Below are 19689 nucleotides of genomic sequence, written 5' to 3'. Positions count from 1 at the left end.
TATTATTTTTTGAAATGGATCTTGGCACTATTCCCTGTGTCTCAGAGGGATTTGCATAATGCCCCAAAGTTCCCTTGCCTTACACAGCAAGGAAGACTTCCATCTCTTTAAGGGAGAAAAACCCTTAAAAGTCTGGCAGAGGATGTTTTGATCTAATTGCTTCCAGTCAAAGAAATGAATTTTCCTTTGTGCAGCCATGCTATCTAAGTTAGTCTTAGCCCTCATTTACTTCTGTGATCACTTTCCTAGAAAATTACAGAGTACAGTGTCCTTGAACTTAGTGAAATGTATCTCTTTTGTTGTCTGATCTGTTATTGTTCCAGACTCCTAAAGGCACCTCAACACCCCAAATAGGCACATGTTTGGTTTAAAGGGGTCAGTGCGTTACCTACTATTAAGAGTAATAAGACCCAGGAAAATAAAATTATGTTCAATGTAACAGTGTTTTAAATACTCTATTAGGTCAGCTTAAAATACTGGGGTTTTACTCTCAGTGATGTACAATTTCCTCCCTCTCTCTGTCTCTCATTGGCTTTAGTTTTTCCAATGATTCAGTAGAATTGAATCAAGAATGAGATTTGTGCTTGATTAGAATCACATCTTTTTTTTTAGAATCGCATCTTTGAAAACCAAATACATGTTAATTTTTTTTAAACCAGCTGATCTGTAGACATGGAAAACTAGTTGTCATTAGGACATTAACTCTCTTTCCTTCTCTCTATCTTCCAGCCCAAATGTCTGCGCCTTTCAGCAGATTTTGGGCACCAAAAAGAAATACTTCAGCACTTGTAGGAACTGGTATCAAGGAGCCATCTGCGGAAAGAAAGCGTAAGTCTCACCTTTTCCTTAATGTGCCAGTTCCAGCACATCCATGCTTTTCCTTGGACATACACACCACTCTTCTTGAAAATATCCTCCAAAACTGTGAGCTTAAAAAAAGGATCAAATGTGAATAAATACATTTTTCCCAGCATTTTCCCCTTTACTGGTGGAACGCTCATTATTCCGGAATCTATGGCAATGGCCATGTGATCTGGTGTACAATCAGTGCAAGAGTTTGACTATGTTATCTGTACTCTTGGTTTGGCCTCTTCTTTCTTCGGCAAGTCAGTTCACCTCTGTGCCTCAGTTTCCTCATTTTATTTTAAAAATGGGCCAGAAGAACCAATTGATATGAAATATTAAGGTTTCAAGGTAAAAATTAATATTTGCCTATAGTCATTTAGACATTATCTAAAGTATTCCAGTTTACCCCAGATGTTTCACCAAAGCTTAAAGTTGGACAGGACTTAAGTTTCATCTCTTGATTTAATCTAGTCTGGGGAACTGCCAGACCCTCAATGACCCCTAGAGGTGATAATAGAAGCCAGTGACTGTATGTACCATTTCAATAGCCAAAAAGATGATTACTCTTCAACTTAGTTACATATTTTACTGATTAACTTAAAATTGGAAAACACCATCTATTACTTGATAGCTTATTGGTTTAATCAGTTAATAAATATTAGGAAAAGGTAAATAAATGAATATTAGAGAAATACAATTATACAATATTAGAAGAAATACAAGCCTAGGCATCTAAAGGTTGAGAACTACTCATGTGGTGCAAATTCTTCAAGATGAAGATTAAAAGGTTAGAGCGTCATCCTCAGTCAAGAGAACAGTGGAAATGGCTCCTACCTGCTTCCTGTTAAGCTGGACCCCACCCTCAGTAATGGACACCTTGAGAACCAGAGTATCTGAAGGAGGACCGGCTTAGCACATCATCATTCAGCTTCAGTTCCCCTAAATAGATGGAAAGATTGGGAGGATTGTTAAAAATGTATTCCTAACTTAGTAATATTGGTTACAAATATGGAATCGCTTAATCCTTGGAGTCTCTGTTTCTTTACCTGTGAAATGTGGATTTAATAGTTATAGTATTTCTGAAGGTAAAATGAATGAACAAATACGAAATGACTAGGTAACTCTAACCCACAATACCAATTATCTTTAAGTTTAAACTATTTTAAGCAAATTGGATATATGCTGGTGGGAAAAGGAGGTGTGAGCAGATGCCTATTTAAAATGCATAGGGTTACCTTTATTTCCAGTAAGAATCATGTATTCAAGGCATATAATCTTAACTGTGTTGTCCTTCCCCACGGTAACCAAGTCTAGGACATCACAGGACCTTGCTGCCTGTTCCTGCATATTGTCTTACAGACTTCCAACTGCTGTTACTTTTTGACCAGTTAGTTTGCAGACATCTGCTAGACTTGTGACTCATTCACACAACTACAGTGGAAGCCAGTGGTTACAATGATCCTGGCCAAGACTGAAGTCAGGCCTCAGCTGGGAACTCCGAAGCTCTGAATTCTTCTCCCCCCTTTCCTTTCTATTCTTGATTACCACGAGGCCTGCTTGGAACACACACTAACTACATAAAGAAAGGACCTGCTGTCTGAAATATTTAGGGGAAATCTTTATTACAACCTTCCTGGAAGTTAAGGAAGTCTGATATAATCTTACTTAATCATCTAAACATAAAGATGCCAAGGCTTGTACAAAGCGTATGCCAAGATACTTTCTTACTTTCCATTAAAAACAAATTCCCTGCTTTGAAGCCTGGCTTTTTACCAGAAATATAACAGTGTCTCCTTTGTTTAATTATATTAGCTTATTTCCCTTAACTGCATTTTCACAGACACATTTACATCTGTGCTCTGGAATAAATGCAAATGCTAGCTGTTGGTTTCAAACAACCAAAGAAATCAATCATATTGATGGGAAGAACGCCTGGTGTGCCATCTGGTTGCCGCTGATAAAATTTTCAAAGTCATCTTTAGGACTTTCTATGTATCAGTTGACAGAAAGGTTGATCTTCTGGTTGAATACTTGCTTTGGGGATTTGGGGAAGGTAACTGGGTCTAATGAAAGACATGAAGTTTCCTAGGTTCAAGATATTTCCCACAATAAATGTTGGCTCACAAAAATAGTTATTTTGTAGACTTCCTTTAAAAGATATCAGTAACATTTTCAGTTGGTATTTCCCTAAGACTTTAGATTATTCAGAAAATGTAGATAAATCGGAGATGTGCACAGTGAAGATTTTGCTTTTTACTCTAATTTGTCCTACTGACAATATGGGAACTTTGAGTTTTGTGTAGCATAAGTATTCTCCTAAAAAAACTACTTTTTTGGTCTGTTTTTAAAGGATCAACTCAGATAACCATATTGTTCAACTATCAGCTGAAATTCAATTGCCTATTTGGGAATTCTATCCCATCTAATGCATTAATTCTCTACATTAAAGCTGATCCTTGGGTTACATTAGCATATGCCACAGAAATGTTTGCTACATTAGCAATTTCTTCTTCTAGTCACTATTTTACTTAAAGTGTTATTAGTCCTGAACTAAAAATTATGTATCTCATTTTTATTGTTTATAATATATGCTAAAGCTAATATATAAACAATTCTTAATACCCTGACATCCAAATATTTGCCTTTAGTTTTATGAGTATCCATGTAAATAAAATTATTTCAGGGACCATATTTGCACAAGGCTCCCCTATAATTTGCATATGTTTCCAATACCAACAATTCTTGAAATTATTTTAAAATTAGAGAACAATTTAAAAATTTCATTTCCTACTTCATTTAATTTACATCTTCTTATTTTTTATTATCCTTAAGCCAATATTCCATGACAGAAATGTTATTCTCATCTATATTTTAATATTTTACTACCTAGGTGTGTATATCCATAAACAACATTACATTGTGCTTTTAAAATTTATGTTAAGAAAGTAGAGAAATAGGTTTCCAAGGTCACAAGCAGGGCCACAAGCCATGGATAATCAGTTCATGGACGTGGCTTCGATCTGAAAAGCTAATTTATTTCCTTTTATCTATGTAAGACCATATCTTATATCATTAAAATTTCCACTTTTTGAAAATTTGCTCGTATTATACATTTTTATCATACTAAAAATGGTTCTTTATTCTTAGAGTTGGTGATATTTCTTCCAAATATGTCCAAATTCTTTCACTCATTCATACTTCTTGAGTACAATGATTACAAATAGATGAAAAGACATAAAGCAATAATCTGAATTAGCTAATGTATGTTTAATTACTGAATTACAAGATAATTCATCTATAAGTCATTGTCTTAAGCTCTAGGACATCAAATTTATCAATTAAAAATTACAAGATGATCTATATTTCCTCTTTACTTGTAATATTCCCCTATTTCCAATTGTTGTTTCATAAATTCCTCTTCAAATTTCTACTGAGAGGGAAAAAAAGCATTATGGAAAATTGTAATTAAAAAAATACTACTTACACTGGATCCTGAAGAAGTCCATAAAATGTCAAATGGAATTTGATAAAATGAAGATCAGAGTTATATTTTTAATAAAGTGAAAAACAGAAGCAATTATTTAGATGATTTCAGGTTATTATTTTACCTCAAAATTTAGGAAACTAGACAGTTATTTTGACTATATCTTTGTTTGCTTGAATTTTCTGGGCTGTTGCCTTGATTAATTATTGCCTGTATGTAACTTAACACACTTTACTAACTTTGATCAGCATAGCATTTTCTTAAATATTATATTTTTATATTTATATATGTCAAATTTTTCTTAAACATTATATTTTTATATTTATATATATCAAATTTTACAAAAATAAAAATAAATAGAATATTGTAAAGATTGTCTTTAATATGATCACAATTAATAACTACTGTCAATTCAAACCAAAAACAGTATTATTTAATTAGCAATGGGATAGCAGTTGATTGATTGGAATGGGTTAATGTATTTTTCTGATGTTTCTAGTTCCTTTTCCCTACGCTAATAAATATTTCTAGCTATTTATGGTTTGCAAAATGATTTCCAAAGTATCATTTTGAGATTCACAGCTATCCTGTGAGTAGGTATTTTAGCTACTATATTCATATTAAATAGTTGAGGAAATTGAGACTCAAATTTATTAAATTATTTGCTCAAGGTCAACACATCTACCAAGTAGTGGAACTGGGAACCAAACTCCATTCTTCTGACTCAAGATCTTGGCACTCTTCCACCATGCCGTGAGGCTATAGAGAGACGTCAAGCTAATAATATAAATACTTTAGTGTCAGAACCAACCAAACAAACAAAAAACATCTGATTTCAAATTCTTGATAAATAATGGCAATGAGTGATATGTTTTGCTAAGTTTATGTCAAAATGTATCCTATGTAGTTCCCCCATTTTAATATTAATTTTCTTCCAATGTATAGGACTGTGTTATATGAATGTTGCCCTGGTTATATGAGAATGGAAGGCATGAAAGGCTGCCCCGCAGGTAAAGTTTCAATTATTGAATTAAATGAGGAGTTTGTCTTGTGTGAGAAAAAAGAGTTGAAGTAGCTTGTGGATAAGCCAGTTTCATGTGTGTGTGTGTATTTAGCACCAGGATAAATCCAAGACATATCCCCCACAGCTTGGTGTTAATTATGCGTTTATCACGGTGATAAAGTATGAGGACATACATCTTATACACTGGATGCTGGACAATGCAACAGCTTAATCTAAATTTAAATTAGTTCAACTTCCTTTCAAGAACAAACATTCCCTCTACAAAATCCCTGTCTTAGAATTTATCTAGAAACATGGGCTGACTACTTGGCAAGGCATCATCTTCTCTAATTCAACACCTCTGATTTTATAATGTTCCTCATATTGAAAGTTAGTTTCCTATAACTCGCCAACTAGAGAAAAAATAATTCATCTATTTCCTCTTTGAAATGACAGCCATTCACGTATTTAACACAAATCATCACACACTTCCTATAGTTACCCTCTCTTCCCCAACAGAACCTTCCCTGTGCTCCTTATCCCCAGTTCTAATGTGATAAAGACTTGGGAGCCCTTACCATCATTGGCAACAAACCATGAAAAGCCTTTAGTCCAGTCATTTTTTTTCTGACTGTGATCCAAGACTGGTGTCTATAATTCATGGGGGTCCAAGCAGCTGAAAGAATATTAAGACAAATAACTCAGTTTTGGGGGCTCCTGAACTTTGGTTAATGTCATTGCTAAACATGTCATATCATTATGTCATGTTGAATTTATAACTAATTAAAATTGATTACAAGTCTCTTTTCCATGAACAAGATCAAATCAAGTCTTTCTCTAAGATTTGTTTTCCAACTGAGGCATAGGACTTCTATGGAAATCTGTTACATTTAACCTGTTAATTTTGACTCATTTTCCCTAATCTGTTGGGTTGTTTTTAAATCTTGATTTTGTAATTTAATTTACTAATTGTGTACCTAGTCTTGCTACATTAACAAAGGTAATAACCATTTCTCCTATGATATCATCCAAAACATAATAAATTTCAAATAAGACAGGATCATAAAAGGTAAGTTGGCTGCAACAACCTTCAGGATGACATTCATATATGAATCTTTCTTCTGAAGTTCAGGAGATATATTCTGGAAGTGTTAGGTATTTGATCTATTTCCTTCCTGAAATTATGATGAAAAGAAGCAGGTCTACATATTTCTTTTTGGGACCCAAATCTTTATAATTATATCCCTATACTCAACATATTATACTGTGTGGAAGCTTTTATCCAACATGAAATAAAAATTACTTTTGCCATTTTCAGTGAGAAGTGAGGAACTTTTTTTTTTAATGAAGTAATCAAATATATTTACTGATAATTATAATTGAACTTTCATTGACATAGATTTGACACCTAAGTAGACTAAATGTTAAACTAGGATAATAATTTAAAATCTATTTTCCCTCAATACAAAGGATATATGAAATGACATTTTTCAGTAGTACTTATTAATCTCTTGATTATTTCAGTTCTGCCCATTGACCATGTTTATGGTACTCTGGGCATCGTGGGAGCCACCACCACGCAGCGCTACTCTGATGTCTCAAAACTGAGGGAAGAGATTGAAGGAAAAGGATCATTCACTTACTTCGCACCGAGTAATGAGGCTTGGGACAACTTGGATCCTGTAATTCAGTATTTTTAAAATTATATTTTTTCTGTTATTGTTATTTTATTTTAATTGGTTTATTAACTTGGAAGTTAATAGAAATCGTATCTCTTTCTGTTGTTCCTGTATGAGGACATATAAAAGGATGAGTTACTGAGGGCAAGGAGCAAATCACTGTAATACAACCATAAATGGAGTAACACCCCATCTCATGGACTAACGAAAAAAGGCAAACCAATAGTGGACCGAACAAGCACTTATTATTGTTCTATTTTACTCCTTTCCTCGTTCTCTTATGGCTGTGAGGAAATATATGTAATTTTAGATGACTTTTCTCATAGAAAGGCAAGATAAGAGGTCGAGTGGAGTTTAAAATTCATAATAAGCTATATTTTATATACCTATCATTTTATCATGTGTAAATATATGTGGCCACTCAGAGATCGATGGATTTATAAATGTGTGTGGATATTGAAATGAAGGGCTGTAAACAATGCATTATATTTTCAGGCTTTCTGTTGTGCATAGTCCGGTTTACATGACACTAAATTATGACTCAATATCCAAACCTGTAAGACTGGTACAGAAACATATTCCTACTTTCTACTTGGTATGAAGATGAGCTGACAATTACTACTAGAGTGAAATAATATCTAGTAAAACTTAGGCAGATTCCCCTAGATTCTTCCGTGTTACATTAACTGTGTGGTTAATCGCTTGCACTGTAGAACTTTTCCCCTTCTGGTTGTCTTTGACCACATTGCTAAACACCTTCCTGGCTCCTTCTGCTGGCTCCTCTTTGTCTTTGCCTTAAGAATGGAGCTTATTAACTCTTATCCAGGAACTATACTCTGCAGTTTACATGCACTTCTGAGAGCTTCAGATTCCACTTTAATGCATAGAACAATGAAATTGTGTTCTTGAACCCCAGGAGAATATTTCTAATGTCCATCTTAATATCTCTCCTAGGATACACCATCTGTATCTTTAAACAAAATGTTACCTAAAACATAGCCCATTTTTCCCTCCCCATAAATAACTGCTTTTCTGCTTTTTTCCATAATTGGTTGTATGGAGTCTCAGTGTTCAGACTTGAAAATTATGAGTCATTCTTACTTCCTCTCTCTCCAACTCTTAGAAACTACTATTAGTCACCCACATCTCATTTTTTATCCTCATAATATGCTCATTTCTGCTATGGATTACCACCAGATTGACCTTTCTGAAGCCCAGGGTAATCATTATATTCCAATGCCACAAAAGCTTCAGTGACTCCCTTCTGCCAGTTTAATTTATTCTTTACTCAGGCATTAAAGTCTTCTATGTTATTATCCCACATGCTTTTCTAAATTTCTTTTTTAATATTATCTGAGAAACGTAGACGTGTATGATAACCACACTGGACACCTTCTGCTTCCCCAACGTCCACCCTGAGCCTGCAGCTGGACTTAGAATGGTCATCACCCCATTCCTATCCTATCCACCCTTCAAGGCCTGTCTCCAAATCTTGAATTGATGGCCACCTTCATTTAACCCCGAAAGCATCTGTTTCTCCTCCTGTCCTTTATCTTAATATGTTTATTTGTACCTGCTGCTAATGATAAGTGTCTCAGAGGTCGAGACTGCACTTTATTGTATTTCTCATAACACCAAGTACAGTGTGATATAATATGGTTTTGGATAAATAAAAAGGTACAGGATGGTTGAATTCTTGAATTTCTTTATAGAATAAACACAAAATGCTTATTGAAAATCAAATGTTGTATACAAATATAATGACATTCTTGTTTTGTTTTCCACTCAAAATATTTAAAATATCTGATAACTTCATATTCCCGAAGCCTTTACATCAAGATCATCTCTTCATCAATATGTTCATTAAAATATCTGTTTTGTCTCTAAAAATATTTGAGTGCTCTATAAGATCCAGAAGCCTTTACTGAGTAACTTTACTTACAAAATTTCTTTATCAATTATAATAATATAATTTTAAGTTATTTATGTCAATTTGGCTTGACCTTCTGGGTAATTCAACAAGAAAATAACAAGAGAGTAGAAATAGTGTGATTATGAGAATTTTAATAATTAACTACAGTAAGAAAAGCCTGTCATTTCAATTTTTCCTAGGATATCCGTAGAGGTTTGGAGAGCAATGTAAATGTTGAATTACTGAATGCTTTGCATAGTCACATGGTTAACAAGAGGATGCTGACCAAGGATTTGAAAAATGGCATGATTATTCCTTCAATGTATAACAATTTGGGACTCTTCATTAACCATTATCCTAATGGGGTAAGTTTCATTAATAAAAAGTACATTTCTCAGTAATATTGCCCTTAAGTTTCTTTTCTGTACATTTATATAAGGTTCACAGAAATAATAAAATGTCAGTGAGTATAAGTGCCATGTCATGGCTTTTCCCCACATCTAGAGCATGTAAATTTCTAATTCAGGGACTGATTTCTACCAAAGATTGATTGCGAGGAAGAAGTTAGATAGACAGTTCATTGACAGTAGACTTAGATGTTCTACAAAAGGAAATTTTAATATTTGATGTGTTTGAAAAACTAACAATCAGAGGGAAAAATAAGAATCTATCAGAGAATTTATCAAAGAATGATCAGAGAATGAGTATTCCTTCATTCACCCTCTGGCTACTATTCTGATTTAGGTTCTTGTGTGTTTAGATAGAGTCTTTAGGGGAAACTTCTGACAGGGCCTTAGGGCTCTTTCAACAGTCAGATTTCAAGGGACAAAAAGGGTCAGTGATGAGGCAATATTTAGGAAATCATTGGAATAGAACTGATTATATTAATGCAATCATTATATCTATCTCAGAACTTTTTTTTAGAACTAATTAGATTTCTTTATGAAATTCATTGACCTACATTAGAAATAGTGTATGACTATCTCTATAAAAGAAAGAGAAAAATAAAAGCAATAATTCAAGTGAAAAGAATGCTTTTGCCTTGTATTTCTAGATATTTTAAGTGTAACTGGACTTGGGTTCTCAACTGGTTCTGTTTTGTCTTAGGTTTTTTTGTTTTTAGACAAAACAATGTGAAGTCTTCGTCCTCAGCATTTACATTCAGACTGTCAGTTCTTTCACGTTACATTTACCAATGAAAATGAAAAATAGGAAATGGGCTTACCAGTCTCAGTGGTCAGTGGATAGCAGTGATTTCTGCAACTTGATTTTCTCAAATAATTACAGGTTGTCACTGTTAACTGTGCTCGAATCATCCACGGGAACCAGATTGCAACAAATGGTGTTGTGCATGTCATTGACCGCGTCCTTACACAAATCGGTACCTCAATTCAGGACTTCATTGAAGCAGAAGATGACCTCTCATCTTTTAGGGTAAGTACAAGAAGTACCAGAAGATTGTCTTGGGCCATTGACATCCCCTCTTTCCCTGTCAGAATCTTAAAACAAACAAACAAAAAGCTATTAAATCTGACAGAATTGTAATCAGTATATTTCTTGAAATGAATAGGTTTTTACTTCACATAGAAGATATCATCTCTTCATATGAAATACTATTTATTTGGACAAAATAGATAAGGATTAGTCACCTGACTGTAGTGGACCGAGTGCATTTAGAATGTGTCCATCAGTTATTACATTTACTGCTGGGTATTGCTTCCGTCACACAGGCATTGGCAAAACTCCCCATCTTACATACAGTTTGAGGAAAAGTTGAAACACATAGTTGATTGTGCCAAAAATTAATGTTTTAAAGCTCTAACACAAGCAAATGTCTGTAGTTTTCTATAGAATCGACCCCCTCACGTCTGAGTGTGTTATAATTGTCTTCTGGATTTGCAATGTAAAAGCACATTTGTGTTTCAGGCAGCTGCCATCACATCTGATATATTGGAGGCCCTTGGAAGAGATGGTCACTTCACACTCTTTGCTCCCACCAATGAAGCTTTTGAGAAACTTCCACGAGGTGTTCTAGAAAGGATCATGGGAGACAAAGTGGCTTCTGAAGGTACTCAATTGTCCTTCTCTAGGAGAAGCGTCCTAGAATTCTAAGAAAGAGAAATGAAAAAGAGATTAAGCCCTGCCAATATTATCAGCTTTGATAAGCAAAGGCAAAGAAAAACTTTTATTCTGAGATGGACTATAAAAATCTTAAAAAACAAAGTTCTTGAAGGAGTAGGCAAAGTAATTAAACAGTTAACTTAATAATTAAAGTAACTAAATAACCAGGGTCTCTTAAAGATCACATTCTTTGGCACTGCTTTCAAGTATATAAGTAGCCAGCATTAAAAAGAATTAGAAGGTGCTGAAAAGAAATATTAGATCATCAAATTTTAATATTGTGTATACATTATTCAATGCTTTTAATTCTAAACTTACCCTAAAGTTGAGTTGAGAAAATTGCCTGGTTCTCTTTGATCACTACTTACGGATACACAGAATTTGGTTTCTTTCCAGTTTCCCTTTTTATTTTCAACTAGATTTTACATTGTGACTAGCACATTTCACTTACTCAGCCTACCCCAAATATGCTTAACCAATTTAAGATGAGAACTTTTGGTGCAGATATAAACAGGATATGGTTTAGGCACAGAGCCCTTCAGAAGTCCTTCAAGAAATCATCTTTATTTTGGCTACTTTCTGGAGGTTGTCTTTAGGATTGCCACAAACCTTCAGTTTGTTAAAAAAACAAACAAACAATATCTGCAGAGCATAATAAAGTGAAGCTCAGTGAAATGAGGTATGCCTGTACAGTTATTCTGCTATGAGTAGCTAATGCAAGATACTGCTTGGGTGTTTTGGAACAGGTATCTCAAACAAATGACTTTCCAGGCCTTCTGAAAGGAGCAATTATTCTTGCTTCCACATCAGAAATTATTTTCTTATGATACTGGGAACTTGATCTAACACGTTTTCTAGAACTGCACAAATCATTCCGTGCAACTGATCTTCTCTCCTACCTACTTCCTACTGTGCTGAGCTATTTTTATTGTAGAGTTGATGGGAAAAAAAATTCTTAGAACACAAACAGAATTTTAAGTCTTATACATGTATTATATTTCCTACTTAGTTCCACAGGGAAACACATCTCTTCAGCGTCAAATGCTGTTTTCCTTGATCTGAAAGCTTGTTCTTCTTGCTTTGTCCTCCAGCTCTCATGAAGTACCACATTTTAAACACCCTCCAGTGTTCTGAGGCTATCATGGGAGGAGCAGTCTTCGAGACCCTGGAAGGAAACACAATTGAGATAGGATGTGATGGAGAGAGCATAACTGTAAATGGAATCAAAATGGTGAACAAAAAAGATATTGTGACAAATAACGGTGTTATCCATTTGATTGACCAAGTCCTAATTCCTGATTCTGGTGAGCAGCAGCTTCATATTCTTCTACCTACTCATTTACCAAGTATGATGCTTCAAGAGTAAGTCCATGGAAAATAAACGTGCAGTATAAGGACCAGCATGTGAAGCATAAACACAAACTAGTGAGCTGAGTACCAAACACGTAGCTTGTGCAGTGATGGGCAACCCACGCATTGATCATTGGCCTTCCAGAGTTTCTAACACCTAATATTTATAAAGATTATCACAGTGCCAGGGTTTTTCTTGAAAACAGAAGGCAAGACATAACCAAATGGTTACTTTTGGATACATGAAAGAGTGATGGCACTCACAAGGGCAGAGAGACAAGAGGTGACCAACAGAAAAATGAAACCTGAAAAGCAAGACGTCAGAAAGATGTCTTCCTTCTGAAATTCTTTGGTTATCAACCACCAAAAAGGAGAGCTGGCATTCTCTCATTGGGGAAAGGCAGGCTGTCTTATCACATAGTGAGTGCAGCCAATAACTTACGGAAAACGGCCAAGAAATGTTAGACTAATGTCATGATGACGGTAGTAACAACGATGACATGGTTGGCATGGTGATGGTTTATTTTACAGCCAAACAAGTTATTGAGCTGGCTGGAAATCAGCAGACCACTTTCACAGACCTTGTGGCCCAGTTAGGCTTGGCGTCTGCTCTGAGGCCAGATGGAGAATACACTTTGCTGGCACCTGTGAACAATGCGTTTTCTGGTATGTACAGGACACTGTCACCCCTGCTCTTTCCTCCTCTACACACCTTTTCTCTTCACCATGACTGTTTGCATCAAGAACTAATCGAGGTTTTGAGAGGTGTTGATCAGTTTCTTAACTGGCTACATATACAATGTGTTAGCACTATGTAGTCGCTATTAAAATGACCTTCATTTGAAGACACTTCCTTTCAGTAGATAATAGCCTACAGGAAGTGAAAGTTTGTGATAAGGAGTCTTCAGTTATTCTGTGAATTGGATCATATTTCCAGCACACATAGTGGGTATATTAATAGATCTTAAGAAAAATAAATTTGAGTGGTTTACTTAACACCAACATAATAATATTTAGGGACACTTAGGCACATTTTGCAGCTCAGAATTTGAAAGTAAAGTACAAATAAATAAAAACAAAAGACTATGATACACTTTCATATTATGAGATGAACTGTTATTTTAAGTATTTTACCTAGCAGCTGCTACTCAAGGACTGTGTTTAGATTAAAGGAATCTGCCACTTTTTCCAGAAAAATGACTTCACAGAGATGAATTTAAATTATTAGGCAAAATTTAGCAATTAAAAAAATAAATACCATCTTTTTACATTTTTATGTTTTTTTCCAAATACTAAATTATGATATAGAAAATTAATTAGAAAATTCAAATTCTGAGAAATGCTGTTTTTCTTCTTTGTAAGAATAATATCCATCCATGTTGACATTAACCCACCTTTAAGAGGTTGTGTGCTTCAGTTCTCTCCCCAATAAGAAAAAAAAATTTACAGATGATATATCAGTAGTTATCATGTGACTAATGGACATCAAATTCTCAGAGAAAATCTTGGCCAACATTAGAGTTTAACTTTTGTCAGTGACCACATACAACCACGTGGTCCTCACAGAGATGAAACCCATTGTTTGGACAGCTTGGTATCATGTTAGCCATTTGATGAAATGGCTCATGGAGTTTCTAATTGATGCATAGAATTCCTGGCCTTCAGCACTTAGTCAACTCATATATTATATTAATGTAGGACCAGTAAGATCAGTGGTATTAGGGATTATCCATTTTCATGATTTTCTTTTATAGGAGAAACTTCAATGCTTTCTAAATAAAATAATACTTTTTCATAATGAATTTATCTATAGATGATACCCTGAGCATGGATCAGCGCCTTCTTAAATTGATTCTGCAGAATCACATTTTGAAAGTAAAAGTTGGCCTTAATGAGCTTTACAATGGACAAAAACTTGAGACCATCGGAGGCAAACAGCTCAGAGTCTTCGTGTATCGTACAGTAAGTGAATCAGAACAAGATAAAATACCCACGCTGGCCTAAATGTCAAATAACATGCCCCTGTCAAAGAATGTTCTTATAACAAATGTTTCTCAGAATTTTATCAATGTGTTCTTAATATATTGTAAATATTTATAGGAAGATCAGGGAACTGAGTAGCTTGTTTGAAAAGACTGAGGAAGTAATCAAAAAGTGCTATGTGTTAATAAATCTAGTAATTTGTACTTGTTTCAATATAAATAACTTTTTCTAAAGCATTATTTCAATTCCACAAATCACTAAAACTCCTTTAAAATAAGACTTTGCTTTATAGAGTACCATGCTTTACTGTGTACAGGGTAATTTTTATACTGGGTCAAATATTTAGGAGGATCTTTTATGTAAGATCACCGTTCAGCAACCAAATTTCTTTCAAATGACTTTCAAGATACACTTTTATAGGCAAATAAGGGTTTTGAAAATGGTCCTAATGTACATCATCTCAGGGAAAATTTCCATAAGGGTTTTGAAGATGGTCCTAATGTACATCATCTGAGGGAAAATTTCCATAACACATTGCTTACCAAAATTACAGTGCTACTAGCAGTGCTGTTCAGTTTCCTTCCCGGCAACACTTGCAGCTCCCGAGTTACAAAGAATTCACAGGAAGTCAAGCATCACCTAGAACCGAATATGACACACTGCACTGGTCACTGACGTTCCATGAGGACAAGACTCACATTTTAACTGATGCAGAAAATGGGCTTCATTCTAAATCACACATAAGCTTTGTGCAGTGGCAGTATCATAGCCAATGAGGTTTATGCCAGGTGTGATTATTGTTAATTGAAAACTAAATTATACACAGATAAATATTACATTTGTTCAAAAATGCTATAACTTAATCAGTAATTTGACTTATAATTGATAGGGTCTTACAGTCAAGATAATATAGTAAATACCTGGGATGATCACAAAAGTCAATAAAGTCATGAAATTTCACTTCATGGTTAAAGAAGGTCCTAAAAAGTTAAAAGTGTTAAACTTCACCAAAGAGGGTCTGGAAGAATGATTAGAGCCTGGAGAGGAACGGCAGAAAATGTAGAAGTGGAATTATATGGAATTTTTGTGATTTACTGACGAAACTACCTGCCACCCACGTAAGATGGCTTGACTAGTAGTGAAAAGCCTGGCTGAATAAGAAGGATGAGGTCAGATTGTACAAGACCTTCCAGACAGAAGAGAGAAACTGTTTGCTCTGGCATCAGAAGCCAGGGGACCTCTAAGGAGAGACCATCCAGAAATTTAATTACGTAGTTTCTTCCACATAAGAAGTTTCAAGTAAGGAAATGGACCACTGTATCTTTCTTTTCTTTGCTAGGCTGTCTGTATTGAAAATTCATGCATGGTGAGGGGAAGCAAGCAAGGACGGAATGGTGCCATTCACATATTCCGAGAGATCATCAAACCGGCAGAGAAATCCCTCCATGAAAAATTAAAACAAGATAAACGCTTCAGGTAAGCATCCTAGTTTCACCTCCACAAAAGAATGAGACCTGCCAGCATAGTTTTGTTTCACAGTAAATATTCCAAAATGCATCTAGTATTCAGTACTGCTGAGAACAGAATTTAGAATAAGAAGCCCATGTAAATATTTTCAAAATTAAAATATGTTCTTAACACTATTTTTCTTCCTAGTGCAGCATAACATGATTTGGCAAGTTAAAGAAATTAATTAAAAAACTGAAAAATCTAATAGACTGAACTACTCCTTGCAAGTTCTTTATAATTATGTTTCTAAAAAATGCTATTTTGTATAACATTTAATTAAATATGCTTCTATTTTGTTATAAAGTGTGACTTCATCAAGTTTTATCAGATAAAAAAGTTTATGAAATTTAATAATCATATGTATATTTAAATTATTTCCCCATGATAAAACTTTAAAATAAATTGCATCTGAAACATAGGAAACTGTATGAACAATTTTGTCATGCTTCCAGATTCAGGGATTCTATTGTATCCCGTGCACGGTGGGTAGGTACACCTAGATTAAATCCAACAAAATAAACATGCGTCCTTCCTGCTTAGCATCTTCCTCAGCCTGCTTGAAGCTGCAGACTTGAAAGAGCTCCTCACACAACCTGGAGACTGGACTTTATTTGTGCCAACCAACGATGCCTTTAAGGGAATGACTAATGAGGAAAAGGAAATTCTGATGCGTGAGTAGACGTGAACACCAGACATTTGCCCCTTGATTTCAGGATCTCATTTATTCCTCAAGAATTCTTGCCCAGATATCAGCCCCCTAAATGTCCCCTCTCTCATTTCATGACTAGCCTTGGTCTCCTTCAAGTCCACTTGGGATATGCAGAGAGCTACCCGTAAACATTCTTAATTAACTGCCTACTGTCAGGTTGTAGGGTAGGTGTTCACTTACGTTATTTCTATTAAAGGCCACACAATTAGGTGACAGAGAAGCAAACAGTCACAATTTCCAAAATAATTTGATTTTTTTCTCCCAGTAAGCTGGATCATATTTTGATTGAACTGATTGAAGAGACTGCATGTTAGGACATAGCACTGAGATCACTTTGAGAAAACAATGACATTATGAGAAATTACAGTATGGAACAAAATAAAGACAAAGAAATATTTTTCTCCTTAGTCCTCATAGTACCAAAATGTCAAAATATATGACATGCTATTAAATAAGTATACACTTTTCTCCCTAGGGGACAAAAATGCTCTTCAAAACATCATCCTCTATCACCTGACACCAGGAGTTTTCATTGGAAAGGGATTCGAACCTGGTGTTACTAACATTCTAAAGACCACGCAAGGAAGCAAGATCTATCTGAAAGGAGTAAGTTCTCTAGAATGACTCTTTGAGAGTGTTCATCCGTCACTCAACTATCCTAATGCTCGCATTTCATTACATTTCTCATTGATATTATCCCTTGTTTTAACAGGTGAATGATACACTTCTGGTAAATGAGTTGAAATCAAAAGAATCTGACATCATGACAACAAATGGTGTCATTCACGTTGTAGATAAACTCCTCTACCCAGCAGGTTGGTGATTATTGAACCCATCAATGGGCTAACTCTTTTTCAATAGAAAACTAGGTTTTTATTTTACCCATTCTTACCAATATTCATTTAATATTCCTTTTCATAGACACACCTGTTGGAAATGATCAGCTGCTGGAAATACTTAATAAACTGATCAAATACATCCAAATTAAGGTACAGATGTGAATGCATCTATTTCTAATGTGCTGAGAAGGTATTTTAGGTTTAACCTAAGAGACTAGAAATGTGCACACTAAGCAGATGTACACTGGACTTGCCTCGCACTTTGTCGATGCACCGCTGGCATCATTTCTTCACAGTTTTATTCAAGAAATATCTAATAAAAGCTACCTGGGGCCAAGAAGTGTGTTAAGTATTATGAGAAACATTAAGTTGAATCAGATATGGCCCTTTATTCAAAAAGTTTACAGTCCAGCAGGGAAGACAAGACATGTAGATAAAAAACTATAATCTTCCTATCATCAAATATTTTTGCTGTGGAATATAAGGGAAAGATAAAATATTTACCTATAAGAAATTGCCATTAATCACAATAGTTGAACACAAAGGAATATTTTGGGATAAATACTGGGTTGAATATTGGTAGAGCTGAAATACCAGGCAATATATGAAATACTATTTAATAAACAAACTTAATTTGGGATTAGTTATTCTATAATTTTTAAAACTCTTGAGTAACAAATCCAATCATTTTATGCCATCTTGCCCAATAGCAGGAAATTGGAAGATGATTTATCTGAAGACTTCATTTCTATTAAATGTAATGATAGCTTCACTATTTTTTTATTAAGAATTAAAAACCATGGTGCCATGATTTTGTTAATACAATGACTACATTTCATGTTACTAAATATAAATATTTATTTTCAGTTTGTTCGTGGTAGCACCTTCAAAGAAATCCCCATTACTGTCTACAGTAAGTACATAATGAATATTTGTCACATATATGTGGCAAGATATACAAAAAAGAAAACACAAGAATTTTCTTTGTATTTACAGAGATGAGTGATAATCTGGTATTTAGATTGCCAAACAATGGCAAATCAAATCTCATCCCATTTAGAACAGAGCTTGACCCCTCGGCCTTGTCTATACCCTTCAACCTGATGAACCATTTCCCCATTTATCTGAAAAACAGGCATGATGAGATATGAGAATGGCAGTAAGTAAGATAGCTCACACGGCAAACAGGCAGGGGGTAAAAAGAAGACATACAAACATAGTAAGAGGGGAGATGGCTAAAAGGCGCTCCAAAGCTATCTGAAAATTCAGTTCTGTGGACACAGAAATAACAATGCTGAAAGATATATAGCTCACTCCACTCTCAAACCCTCAGCCGTCCAAGGGCAGGCTGTCAGAGAATTCTAATGTCTATGCGCTGGTGGGTCAAAAACTCTCTCCATCCAAAACTGGATGAAGGAACAAAACAAAACAAAAAATTGCCAGGTGATAAGCCTAGAGTTTCTAGATGCCAAGGTTTTTGTTTATTCATGATTCTACCAGATTATCAAGATTAAACCTTTACTATTTAACAACGGTGAAGGGTCTTTTCATTTACATACATATAACTCATTTCTTTTTCAATGTGGCTTTTTCTTTGTCTTTTTTTCTCTCATTGCATCTTTCAAAGAAGAAATTCTTTTCATTTTGTTTTGACTCTACAATTAAACACTCAAAGCGTACCCATAGCTAAAGCATTGCTTCAATTCTCACGTTTGTCTTGGCTAGACATTATTCTATTTTATACCATGAGCATCCTATTATTTAATTAAGAAAATTTTCCTTAAGATTTACACTAGATATGGACAAGAAGCAAAGGTGATGTCAAGGAGCAAAACAAAATGTCTGCTGCTCTTACTGATTTTCAATTCTGTGATAATAACATAAGCTATCCTAGTGTCAGGCCAGCTCAGCACTGTCTCAAAGATTTAGTTGAAAGAGTTATAATTCAACGTGGTATAAACTCCAGTATGGAAGTATATGACCTTGTTAAAGATCTCTTTTATAATACATTAGAGAACGCTTGTGGGCTCTATTCATCAGAAATGCCATGTCATCTTTCCCAACTAAGAATGTGCATCCGCACTACTTTATCCCTGATAGGTTCACCACTGTCTATGTATGTCAAGGCAATATTTTGCGTACAAGGAGCCAAAAGATTATAATTTTCCTCGACTTAAATTGGATCCTCACTCACAAAGAATAAGCTACATTTTATGAAATTATGCAAGTCTAATAATCTCGTCTACCTACTCAC

The 19689-nt window shown here is 34.8% G+C and overlaps 1 protein-coding gene, 2 long non-coding RNA genes and 1 pseudogene across 13 annotated transcripts in view; 2 read left to right on the top strand and 2 right to left on the bottom strand.

The window, feature by feature from the left end:
* Positions 1–10265, bottom strand: part of LOC123615790 (uncharacterized) — a 65020-nt gene extending 54755 nt beyond the window's left edge. For all 4 annotated transcript variants that reach the window (XR_006723515.2, XR_006723511.2, XR_006723516.2 and 1 more), the window contains exons 1-3: positions 10150–10265; positions 1681–1785; positions 840–929 (exon numbers count right to left, since the gene is read on the bottom strand). This is a non-coding gene — a long non-coding RNA (uncharacterized LOC123615790). The remainder of the gene's footprint in view (positions 1–839; positions 930–1680; positions 1786–10149) is intronic.
* Positions 1–19689, top strand: part of POSTN (periostin) — a 33772-nt gene that overhangs the window by 760 nt on the left and 13323 nt on the right. For all 8 annotated transcript variants that reach the window (XM_010951479.3, XM_010951481.3, XM_010951476.3 and 5 more), the window contains exons 2-16: positions 730–828; positions 5276–5340; positions 6858–7015; positions 9125–9289; positions 10212–10358; positions 10851–10992; positions 12137–12349; positions 12927–13061; positions 14209–14357; positions 15718–15854; positions 16428–16558; positions 17072–17202; positions 17309–17411; positions 17518–17585; positions 18303–18348. In XM_010951479.3, coding sequence (XP_010949781.1) covers positions 730–828; positions 5276–5340; positions 6858–7015; positions 9125–9289; positions 10212–10358; positions 10851–10992; positions 12137–12349; positions 12927–13061; positions 14209–14357; positions 15718–15854; positions 16428–16558; positions 17072–17202; positions 17309–17411; positions 17518–17585; positions 18303–18348 — 1889 coding nt within the window. The remainder of the gene's footprint in view (positions 1–729; positions 829–5275; positions 5341–6857; positions 7016–9124; positions 9290–10211; positions 10359–10850; positions 10993–12136; positions 12350–12926; positions 13062–14208; positions 14358–15717; positions 15855–16427; positions 16559–17071; positions 17203–17308; positions 17412–17517; positions 17586–18302; positions 18349–19689) is intronic.
* Positions 10293–12177, bottom strand: LOC123615791 (uncharacterized). Its single transcript, XR_006723518.2, has 3 exons — positions 12051–12177; positions 10574–11032; positions 10293–10423 (listed from the first exon to the last, which is right to left on the bottom strand). It is a non-coding gene; the product is annotated as an uncharacterized LOC123615791 (long non-coding RNA).
* On the top strand, positions 15122–15253 carry LOC123615851 (U4 spliceosomal RNA; annotated as a pseudogene).

The sequence above is a fragment of the Camelus bactrianus genome, chromosome 14, assembly GCF_048773025.1.
Source record: "Camelus bactrianus isolate YW-2024 breed Bactrian camel chromosome 14, ASM4877302v1, whole genome shotgun sequence".
NCBI classification, from domain to species: Eukaryota; Metazoa; Chordata; class Mammalia; order Artiodactyla; family Camelidae; genus Camelus; species Camelus bactrianus.
Note: the sequence above shows the minus strand (reverse complement) of the source record. Positions and strands in the feature narration are given on the sequence as shown.